The sequence below is a fragment of the Python bivittatus genome, unplaced genomic scaffold, assembly GCF_059951505.1.
Source record: "Python bivittatus isolate LINGU-HERP-01145 unplaced genomic scaffold, Pbiv_v1 ctg000480_np1212, whole genome shotgun sequence".
In the NCBI taxonomy this organism is placed as follows: Eukaryota; Metazoa; Chordata; class Lepidosauria; order Squamata; family Pythonidae; genus Python; species Python bivittatus.
Genome location: NW_028277075.1, coordinates 6,895,525 through 6,908,188, shown reverse-complemented (window position 1 = coordinate 6,908,188; position 12,664 = coordinate 6,895,525). Strand labels below are relative to the sequence as shown.

The following is a 12,664-nucleotide window of genomic DNA, read 5'->3' as shown; positions in this document are numbered from 1 at the left end:
AATTCCCAGAAGTATAACATACTTTGTACTAACCTTCATCAACATGGTACCTTCCAGATTTATTGGCCCTACAGCTCCCAGAAGCCCCGGCCCTTTAAAATAGCTTCTACCTGAGATTTTCTTTTTTGGGGGGGGGTACACTTTTAGCCTTCCAGAAGGCCATGAAGACTTGGCTATTCCCCCAAGCATTGGGGTAGGATGGGGGTTGAGTCAGGGGGTCAACAGTATGTGTGGCTCTGGTGCCTTGGTGAGAAGGGTACAATGTGTTTTTATGTTGTTGTTTTCATTGGTTACTATGAGCTGCCTAGGATCACTGTGTGGGAAAAGTATGTGTGGGAAAAGCCATATAAGTTCTTTAAATAAATAAAATCTCAGCCATTCATGTTGACTGAAAAATCTCAAAGTTGTATTCCAAATAGAGGTAAAGGGCAAAATATACCTTGCATCTTTGCAGCCAGAAACAACAGGAGAATGCAGGCAGTATGCCAGATAGAATAAAGTTATCCCTAAAAATGTTTAAGCAAATTACAGAGATTCCAAATTTGAAGAGGCAAGGAGAAAAAGAACTAATTCTATATCATTACCTTCATAATTTATCATATTTCTTACAGAAGAAGTGCAAAAAAGGGAGAAAAACATGTGAGTCTGAGCATATGCCCACTGATATCAACTCTAGTTAAGTCTAATCTAAATTGGACTAGGTTTGGACCTTACCCAATTTCCATCAGTGATCAGTTTAAATTTTAAAAAATTACCTTGCCTTTTGACTAAATTATACCTTTTTTTAAATTTCAGTATTACCTACTGAAAGTCGTATCTCATCCCACCTCCTCATTACTAATGTAATGTGTATTTAGTAATAGTTCATAACTAAGTTTTACACAAATTTCAATAGTTTTAAACTGTACTAGAAGAACTGCAAATATTCGCATGATGCAAGAGTTACTGTTTGAAGGAAATGAAAAAATTTTTTAAATGCCATACCAAATTGTTCTTCTCCATCAACTGGCTATGAAGTTCAGTTTGTTTTTCTTTTTCGTGTTCTAGTTTTTTACACCTTAGCTTCCAGTATCGAATTGATTCCTGAGCTTTGAGTTTTAACTCTTCTTTTTTCTTCTCAATCTCTAGTCTTAGTACTTCAGATTGTTTCAATTCAGCTAGGTACGTCTCTGCTTCCTTGGTCGATTCTTCTAGTTGCTGACCTAGCTCTGTAACATGTACTTCCGCAGCTCTGCGCTCATTTTCGCAGATTTTATAGGTGTTCTGTATATCCTTCAGCTGGCTCAACATCCTTTGCTGCTGGTTCTCCCTCTTTTCCAAGTCAGCTGTTAAAGCCTAGAAGCCACCACAACATATTAAGGACTGTGCTTACAGAGAGATAGATACATATAAATTTAAAGTTTACATGTACATATAAAGAAACCAAATTTCTTTGAATACATGGAGAACATCAACAGCAATGTTTCAGTTTCCTGCAATTATGACCATTTAAAACACTCTTATTTATTTACTACCTTTATAGCCTAGCCCAAACCAAACAAATTCTGGGCAAGGTATAAGGTCACAAAAAGTAAGCAATAAAATTCATTAAAATTATTGATAAACAATCAAAAGCCTCACGGGTGTCTCATAAGTCCCAGTAAGCCACACTAATTAAAGGCCAAAAGAATAAATATTGTTTATTCTTTATTATTTGCAGTGAACAAAATGCTTTACACTCTCATGTATTTACATGCCTGGAATGTAATCTCTAGAATGCATCTGTTGTGCTAAAGGGAAAAGGCAAACATAAAAAGAATCTCACAATATACATACATCCAACATAAAATGAAATCTGCTGAACAAGTCCTTATTACTGTGATTTCCTCAAAATATGTAAAAAACATCCCATTCCAAACAAAGGCAATTTGTATCTGGACCATGTTCAAAATATATGAAGTTCTACCTACTCTAGATGATTTATTTACAGAAAGTTTTTGGACTACCCTCCTCAAGAGCTGGATCATTATAGTCTGGGCGAAAAACAGAAATACTTTCCACCTCAAAAATAATTCTTGAATGTATACCAAAGAACCATCAGCATGCTTAATAACATTATGTGTGTTCAAGGAGGCATATGAAATCAACATGACATATTGGATAATTCTCTTGGGTTCACCTAACACAGATTATGAACATAATTCCTAAAGCTATACATTACTCTATAGAGTAGAGTGAGCAGCTATATTAAATCTAATAATAGATTTATATATAATAGTTGTAATAATAATAACAAACCTACCACATTATAAGGAAGTATCCAAAAAAAGTCATAACTTCCAACGGAAAAGTGCCACAGTCCACATACAAAACTGAGAAGTATCTATCATTCCATGTTTTCCCACTGATAATTCCCTAGCCATCTTCCACAGAGCAGTTTAAAATAACAATACCATAAGGAGACATCTCAAGTCTTTTCATCAAGCAAGAGAGCTAAAAACATTTAATCTCAGCCATTAAATAGCAACATTCTAAATAAATGATTTTGGACACTGTGGTCATTATAGCTGACATAAAAGTAGACTTTCTAATTGAGCTTTTCTCTAAAATGCAAAAGACTTTCGTACTTTAATACATGTGTACATTTTTAGACCATCAAGCACACTAGAAAACCTTTCTTGTTCATATACCTTAAAAGTGATGTTTTATATGCTCAGTTGAGTTCAATAACAAAGGAAGATTTGTATTAATTAAATATAACCTGTAAGATCTATGGATTCAAATTCTGACTGTGACAGATGTGAAGAGACACTTAAAAACACTGAAATAGTTACATTTAATCTTCCATAAATGTTATAAAACGTCTCACCTCTGTGCTAAATTATTTTCCTTTCAATAGCTGTAATTGTTTCCCATCTGGTGATAATATTAAAAGACACCAGTCCTAAATAATGGCATCTTCAACTTTTCTGAGTCATTAAAAATAATTATTTCTCCACAAACCCTTGGGGAAAAGATCTTGTACCTACAATTATAGCTTTTCTTTTCTTTTCTTTTCTTTTTTGGTATAATTTTTATAAAAGATTTTTTTTAAAGACGATAAAAACTAATACAAACTAATATAAAGTGAGAAAAAGGAAAGAAAAAAAGAAATCAAAGAGAGAGCTAAAAGGGCAAGAAAAGAAAAAGAAAAATAGAAAAGAAAGAAACAAAGAATTAGCTTTCAATCTTCTTTACAGCAGTTGTAAGTAGAATTACAAATTGACCTCTTACTCTCTGCTTACAGCATAACCCTTTTCTTTCTATAATTTATTCTATCCTATTGTCAAAACCATAAATCATAAGTTCATTGTTTTCTGTTTCACACAAGAATTCTATGAGTTTCCAGTCAACAAGAAATGTAGATATTGTCTTTTGTCTGCTCAAAGAAGTCATTTTAGCCACCTCAGCAACTTCCATCATCTTCACCAACCATTCCTCCACTGAGGATAGTGCCAAATTTTTTCATCCTTGTGCAAATAATAAATTTGCTGCAGTTACCATGCACAAAAACAAAGTTCCCTTATTTTTTTTCCAACTGTTTGTCCATCAATCCCAGAAGAAAAACCTCTGCTTTCAATTGTATTTTAATCTTTAAAATCCTCTGAATCAGTGTATGTATTTGAATCCAAAATTTTCTAGCTTTTTTACACATCCACCAAACATAATATAATGTCACTTCTTCTTGTTCACATTTCTAACATAAATTTGAAGTGCCTTCATACATTCTAGACAATTTCTCTGGTGACATATATCAACAGTATATCATCTTATAAAAATTCTCTTTAAGATTACATATACAGTATGTATATTTCAATCCTTTCAGCCACATATTTCCCATTGTTCCATCTGTAAATTATAACCAATTTTTTGCTCATTTTATATTCTTTCACTTCTATTTCAAATTTCAAAAAAGATTTATACAAAAGTGATTTTAGCAATCACATGTTCACCATTTGTACACAATTCTATTTCAAACTCAGTCTTACAATGTTCAAAACCAGAAATTCTTTTGTCTACTTTAAATCTTTCTAATAATTATAAATAAGAGAACCATTGACAACTATATCCCTCTGCCACCAGTTCTTGATTCTATTTTACATTCTCCTTGACAAAATTCTAGTGCCTCACAATAAATTAGCCATTTGTGTTTGCCTATTATTTCTCATCTATAAAATGCTTCTCGGGCTGAGAGCCACAAAGGTGTTTTAGGGCATAACCTGGGTTTTTATCTATTCCATATTCTCAGTATGGCACGTCTAACATAATGATTGTTAAAATCCACATTAACCTTGACTTTGTCATACCACAAATATCCATGCCACCCAAATCTCAGGTCGTATTCTTCTAATTCCAAAAGCTTTCTATTTCTCAGCAACACCCACTCTTTCATCCAAACCAAACAGCAAGCTGCAAAATACAATTTCAAGTCAGGTAAACCCAGTCCTTCCCTTTTCTTCGCATCTTGTAACACCTTATATTTAACTCGTGGTTTTTCCCCCTGCCACACCAATTTAAATGTATCCTTCTGCCACTGTTTAAATGGTGCACCAGTTGTCAAAACAGGTATTGTCTGAAACAAAAACATCATTCTAAGCAAGACATTCATTTTTATCACAGAAATTCTCCCCAGCAATTCAGTTGTAGTTTCTCCCATCTTAACATATCTTTTGAACTTCATTCCATGTCTTAAAATAATTATTTTGAAATAATGTAATATTTATTCATATTTGTCATAGTGACACCCAGATATTTTAGTTTCCATGTTGTATTTAATGAAACAAGATTCAAGGCTTGAGCAATGTACAGAAAATACAGTTAAATTAATTGAAAACATTTCTCTTACATGAAAAATGTGATCTATATTTTATTAGCAGTTCACATTTTTCACAAACAAAAAAGCAAACAATTTTTTCATTGAGATTATTTGCTTTAACACACAAGGATACATAATTAATTCCTTGACATCAACTCTGTGACTGAAATCACAATAATTCTGTTATCTGCCAATGAAATATCTATGCAAAATGTATAATTCATACATTCTACCATTTTGCAAATTGTAAAAATGACTTTCTAAAAAGGAGAAATAAGTTGTCTTTACTTTCCTTAAAGCAACCTGTGTATAATACATATATATACTGTGTATATTATATATTCTACTAGGTGGTGTGATACAGGAAACAATATGTTGGCTTGGAAGGAAGCTTTAGATTAGACAACTTAGATTGCATAAAATATTGTGAGCTTTGGTTGCACAAGTAACATATTGGCCCAAATCTGCCAAAGTGGCTGGTACTGTCTTTAATATTAGCAGGGACTACTACATGTGTCACATATATGATGAAGAGTGGTAACCAGTTTTCTTCTTCTCTATGTTACTAAAAGTATTGTGTCACTAATCAAAGCAATGACAGGCACCAAAGATCAATAATTATGGGTCCAACTAGCGACAACCATGGCACAGGCTAATTTAAAAAAGAGAAGTGTGTCAGTTTTCAAGATCACCAGATCTCTTTATATATCTATTATTAAAAGCATTAATTAGTGCAGTCTAGCATTGGCAGGATGGCCTTGCAAACTGTAAGATATCACCACCATGGCTAGTAAGTCCCTGCAGATACCATTCCATTGTTTTCTATCCTGAGCAGATGCTGTAAGTTCTGTGACGTTAGAGTATAACTGCCATGCTTCAGCTTCTCTGCCGATCCAGATTTTTTGGAGGGCATTTTTTCTTTTTTTCCAACCAGGTGAATGTTGCCTTTCCAGCAGTCACTTAGGCAGGCATGCTACATCCATTTTGCAGACGTGCACAAACCACCAAAATCATGACTGTCAGATCCTATTCTCAACTGTGGGTTGTTTTTAGGTATTTGAATTCATCCACCTGTTCACCTGGCTCACCACTAAGGGCAAAATTAATTTAGGTGCCATCAGCTGACATGGCCTTAGTCTTTTTTGCATTTATACATAGCCTCAGCTTTCTGCTCTTTTGCTTATGACACCTAATAACTCCTTCAGTTCTGATTCCTCTATAAAGACAGTATCATTGGTATATGCGGCATCTGTGAAGTTCAGCTAATCTTTTCCCCATTAACCAATCTATCATTATACTGAATAACAATGGTGAAAGTCCACACTCTTGTCTCACTCCAATTTTGACTTTATGGGACTGGTTTTGTCACCATGCACTTTAATCTTGCAAGGGATGCTTCCCTGGGGTGAAGTCATCCATGACTATAGGATCAGGTATCATTAATACACCACAATACGTATTCTTCTCTACCCTAGGCCAGCCAAGGTTCTTTCCCAGTGTCTGGAAGTTGCCTTTGTCAGATTTGCAAGCTTAGCTGCATTTGTTTCTTATTAATGGTGTCATCCATTATCCATTTTTATGCGTCTTTTCTCCATACAAAGGCAGTTAGTTTCTGTCATCATGTTGATGGTGTCTCTGACTTCAGGCCATTGGTCCTCCGCACTGTCATCACTTTTCAGGGTGACAAGTTTGTTGCACTGTTCTATCTGAAATATTTCTTGGTATTGTTGAGATCATAGTAGGTTCAGTTGGAGTCAAGGTGGTAAATGGCAGTATGACATAGCTTTCAGTTTCAATTTGATCTTGCATTGAAGCAGATGATGGTCAGACCCTACTTCTGCTCCTCTCAGCACCTTGATGTCATCCATCCATAGTTTCTCATAGTGCCAAGAAAGTAACAACATGTAATGGGCCAGTAATCTTCATACAGCTAAGAACTATGATTGCTGTCTGCCAAGCAGTATAAAATTTATTAGTATGCAACCATGGTTATATGTCCCAAACTACAAACATACAGGTGTTGACAGTTACCAGGGCACCAATGAAAATATACAACAGTTGCAGTCCTGGTGGTTACCAGGCTATTGCACAGGCCAGTTCTACTGGATGCCACCCAAACATCTGCAACACCAAAGAACACTGTTAACTATGCCACATGGAATATCTTAAGTGGGGTAAGTGGAGCAAGTCTATACCAATTTGTTGACATATAACATTGAGCTAGCTGTTTTAACTGAATCAGAGCTGCCTGGATTTGGCAAGAATGAGATATAAAACATCAACAGTTCTGAATGCATGCATCTACACTTCCCTGGTGGTGAACATCTACTGCTGAAGTTGATAACATCGTTTAAGAAAGTTTCAGGCAGTATTACCCTTCTGACCCCCCAATACTGGAACAATACTGATTACTATCATTGTGGCCTATGACCAAGAGAGGTGAGCTGTAATGATGAAAAATGCCATTTTTACATTGAACTACAGAGCACCATAAATAAAATGCCCCAAAAAGCTTCTTCAATTTGGCAGATGATCTAAATACACAGATCAGTCAATTGTGGCTTGACTGGGAAGAAGTTATGGCAAGAAGTTTGATTCTGGTAGCATGAAGATTTGGATGGCCCATCCCTGTTAGCCTTTTGCAAGGCATTAAAGACCTGTTTCCCCAGGCATTCGGATCAGGTGGGTAGATGAACTCTGTTACTATTGATGGGGAGTGGGCTCATTGTTTATTCTTGGGCACCAGGAGGTTATATTTGGTGGGTTTTTGTATTTTAAACTTGTAAGCCGCCCAGAGCCACTTGTGTGAGGTGGGTGGCTATATAAATCAAATAATTAATGATAATGGGCTGCGGATGCTCAGTTCTGCATCTTTACAAAAAGCAGGGCAATGGCAAGAGAAATGGAGGGGAGCTAATGATGTAATGGACTGAAGATGTTCAAATTGTTTTGACTGCAGATGTTCAGATTAACATCTTTCTGAATGGTTTGATGGCTTTAGGATGAGGCCAAGATTGCCTAGTAATCCTCAAGGTAGTCATTGGCAGTCCTTCATAACATCAAACAAAGCCTAGCTGGTTGTCTCTTCCCATTGTTTATATTAGAACTGACTATGTAGCTATGACTTCAGTGCCAAGCTGCCCTACTACTACTAACCTGCTTCTTGTAATTTCTTCCACAAGAAAGAAATCTAGAGATTCAAAAAACCTACATCTTTTGCAATAGTCACATAAACAATGGTACTTTTAAATTTACTATTATAAACAAATTTTTGTATGTGCTCTGGGACTACATACCAGAAATGCAACACTCTAAAAGTAAACATAAAGGTTTGGTTTTGTTTTGAAGCAAATGTTCAGACATTAAGACTCTATTTTTTAAGATGCAGAACACTGCACATAATGTGCAAACACAGGGTTATATAATATAGGACCACACACAGAATTCCCAGGAAAATCAAAGCATTTTGTTAAGCAATATCCAATTTATAAAATGGAAGTTAAATCTGAAAGAAATCAACTAATTGCAACCATCCTTAATTGTTTTGCACAACAGTTATTTTCCATATCATTGCAATTACCGAGAGAAAGAAATGCAGGGCAATCTTATTAAGAATATGTCAGGAAATGTAGAAGATAAAATGATGCATGGATGTATCTTTACTCCAACATAACAGCAACTGCAATGTCAGAAAGATCATAATAAGAACAGATAGTAATCTCACTATTTTGTATACAGGAAAGGCTTAAGTAATTGGATAAAAAATTCACTATACAGTATAATTCTAGATTGTATGATTGTCTGATAAAGCTAGAACAGTAACCTATAACTCAACTGTCTACCTTAACTTTGACACCCACAGTTAATACAATAAATCTGATTGCTACCCATTATTCAGTAACTTCTGTTTACTTGGAAAAGTAATCAAGTAAAACTCCATACTTTTAAATAGACTTCCAAATAGAGATTGAAGTGTACCTTGAAATAAATGTCTTAACAGAACTTAACTTTCCATTGGATATATATTTCTGACAAAGCATAATATTAGGTAGCTGCTGTTCTAGGATATAAAATAATCAAAGTTGCAATAAAGGCAAATAATCCATTACATAAGACTTCCAATTAGCATTTCATACCTTTAGTGCACATATAGGTTACACTCTTGATTTTTTGTATGCATGTTTAGTTTAAACAAATTTAATCTATTTCTAACTCCTAATTATTCAAGTTACAGTTTAATCATTATCCCCAAAAGTGATTATTCATTTATTACAAGCATATCCTATCCTTTTAAATTGAGGATAGGTTTATAATCTCACAAATACTATGGAGCTGTATTAATCTGTACAAATCTAAAGTGATTTGTATTTTGATCTCCTTGATCATTTTCTGCCCTTATACTGTATGGCTGGCACCAGGGACCGCCTTCCTCAACCAGAGTTAACCCATCCTAGATGAGCCTTCCAGCAAAAACTACTAGGGATTCCATGAGGTGTGTGGGGTTTTTTTGGTCATAGCACCAACACTGTAAGTCAGCCTCTCTTTAGATTAGCCCCTTCAGTAATAGTCTTCTGAAAACCAATGAAAAGAGAGTTTTTCTGAAGCGCCTTGGGAGAGAGATTGTTGCTACTCTATTAATAGTTTGTGTATTATTTAATTTGTTTGATATTAATGTTGTTGGGAATTGGAATGGGTTGCTTTGGGTGTTACCAAGACTGCTTTAATGTTTATGGTATGTTTTCTATTCTTAAAAGCTACCAGGAGTCTTGGTGGATTTGGCAGAGTATCAACTCAATAAAAAAATAAATTTCCAGCTCATCTAAGCTTTCTAAAAGTAAAAGCATGCTACTGTGTTCCTTTCTTCTGCTTTCATTCCATTGCAACAGAATGAACCAGTGCCATGGCCACATTGATCAGCCATATCAGAATGAATTCAGTAAAAAAACTTTGAATATATATTATTAATCAAAGTCAGTAGGGAATACTTAAATATTTTAAAGTATTTCTTAAATACTTAATGTTCTCAAATCTTTTATTTTTTTAAACAAAAGTTTTCAATAAAAGCAATATTTCACTATTCAAAAATAAAATCATTTTAGTTTTTCAACAGAAAGCCATCCTCTGAAAGCTCCATATCATAGGTAACCAGATTTGCATAATCACACAACTATGCATGTTATTTGAACTAAAGATGCATACAAAACATCAAAAGCATCCACTAATTCCAGTAGCAAACTCATGAAGCATCTTTACCTCCAAATCATTTAACTTTTCTTCCTCCAAGCTATTTCCATCAACTGTAATTTCATATTTCTCACCATTGCAACAGATGAGGTTGAATGGTTCCTCCACTGGCTTTGCTTGTACCAACTGCCATCTAATTTATTTAATGCATAGTCTCACATCTGCACTCAGAGAAATTTATTTCTCCTGGCAGAAATTTATTTAGTCCACACTTTTAAGTGACCTAGCTGATATAGACCATACTTCCCACATTAATAGGTGGATCAGAATTCTGAATCATCATCATCCTTTGGACTGGGTGCTGAATTTCCTTTTGCAGTTCTCAGCTCAAAACATGGACCTAAAAATCTTTATCTTTGAGCAGGGGTAGGGAACCTACAATCTTCCCTATCTTGCTGAACTATGACTCCCAGCATGCCTCCAATAGATAAGGTTAGTTTTGTTATGGTTGGTTTATAGTTGGTATTCTGTTCTTCCAGTCAGTTGTGTTCTTTTTTATATGTATTGTCTTTTTATTTATAAGTCAACCAAAATTGTCAAGGGGTTGGGCAGCTTACAAATTTGATAAATAAATAAATACAATGTTTACAGGAAATAGTAATCCAGAAATACTTGATGGGCCACAGGTTTCCCACTATGCAGAAAGGAAAAGTGTATATAAAAATATGACATGAATTTTATGTATTAAAAAAAACCCCTCAGACTGTTGCAGAAATTCGATGGAATAAAATTATGACCAAATATGTATGAAACTATTAACAGGCAGTTATTATAGTGTATACTAATTTATAATGGGAGTGTACCTGCAATTTTAATCAGTGACATCTTCAAAGTAAATAAATAAAGCCCACATGGTGCAGATGCCATCAGGTCCCAAACCCTACCAGATATGACATGCTACTTAATCCCATCAAGAAAGGCTGTTTGCCTCACCTACAGTCAACAATTAACACAACTTTCCACTTGATTGCACTGACCTCGGGTAACCCTAGGGCTTCACTGTATCAAAAACTCATGTTGAAGTAAATCATATTTTGAGCACTTTTCCAATAAAGAAAGCCCTAATAAGATTTTTGTTGAGTTTTTTAAAAAACAGAACCTTAAATGTAGGGAAAAAAATAACTTTTTAAACCACAACCTACTTTTCTGAAAGTTAAAGGCAGCTATTTTTGTAAAGTTTAACTAGAAAGACACACACATACATGGACCGCACATAACCTCCAACCCACCAACAAGCAATGCAAAAGTGAACATAGCAATGTACCCGATTTTGAGCTTTTCTGAAGGAAATAAAAGCTAGTAAAAAACTTTTAAACTTCTGTGTGCAAAGGTTTAACTACAGGTCTGCAACTAGGTAGAGACATACCCTCACAATGACTGAAAACATGTGCAAAGGATGATTGTGAAGTGTCTGGGCATGTTTCCAAGCAGTGGCAGGTTTCTATACATGCGCAAAGCTTCTCCAAAGCTCTTACTCTGGGCATGTGCTAGTCATGTCCTGCAAGAGGAGGTTGGTTATGTGTCTAGACGGGTCCTGACTAATTCATCCAGGCATGATCAGAGCATGCTATGCAAGGATAAACATCTGTCAACTTAGTAAAGGGGTCTGGACAGAAGCATAGAGGCTGATTTGTTCGATATAAAATTGACCTCCTGAGCCTCCAAAGCAAAGGGCTAGAAGAAGAAAAAGACTCTGCACTCCTGAACCACGCAACTTGTTTGAGGACAATGCACCGGATGGTGTTATACTACCTTGGTCCTGTTGGCTTGGCAATACAGCAACTGGTAAATATAAAGATTAAGAAAATAGTACTTCATGTAAGTTCTAGAACCATCACCCTAATTTTGTTTGGGGTTATTTTTAAAAATGGTGAGGTCTCAAGATGTTAGCATGACACAGATTCTGAAAGTCTGTATCATAAAAACCCTTCATCATTGTCTGATGCGTTGTCTATGTGAGCAAAAAGACTGCGGTATTGAAACAGAGTTCACTAAAAACTTTTGCTGTAGAATTTTTTCAACCGAAGGTCTTTTGAAGCATCATAAATACTTCCACCAAGCTGGATTAATTATATTTCATGCAGGACATTTTTGTTGAACTGGCAACCTTCATAGGTTGCATTGAGAAAGACGCTAATCACTTTCAGTAATGGCAAATATTGGAGCTGAATTGCCAGTGTAAAATGGCTGGTGTTTCAAAGAATTAACCTTGACAGCTATAAGAAGGTGTTAGCAGTCCCCCATCCCCACTGAACTTTATAACAATATATATATATGAGAAAACAAAATCTGCTTTGTTTCTTTTGCTAATTCTGTTTAACTGTGTTGGCCTGTAAAACAGAGACAATTTAATCACATTTAACAAAAATATTATCCAAATCAGTCATCATGGATCTGACTAGTTTGTAAAGATGTTAAGAATTTAGGACTGATGCAATTAATTTTTGATGTCAAAATGAGGTATAAAGGCAGAAGCATGTGTGACTGATGAGGTTTTATGATTTATCCAACTGTTTGTATCATTTCACAGCTAAGAACTTTTTGAGAATAGATTCAGTTAATGTAAATGGATTTTATGATTTTAGA

The 12,664-nt window shown here is 35.0% G+C and overlaps 1 protein-coding gene across 1 annotated transcript in view; it reads right to left on the bottom strand.

Moving 5' to 3' along the window:
- The window catches only part of CEP128 (centrosomal protein 128), a 198,922-nt gene that overhangs the window by 138,183 nt on the left and 48,075 nt on the right, over positions 1-12,664 (bottom strand). The window contains exon 13 of the mRNA XM_088145261.1: positions 985-1,335. Within this exon, the coding sequence (XP_088001387.1) occupies positions 985-1,335 (351 nt within the window). The remainder of the gene's footprint in view (positions 1-984; positions 1,336-12,664) is intronic.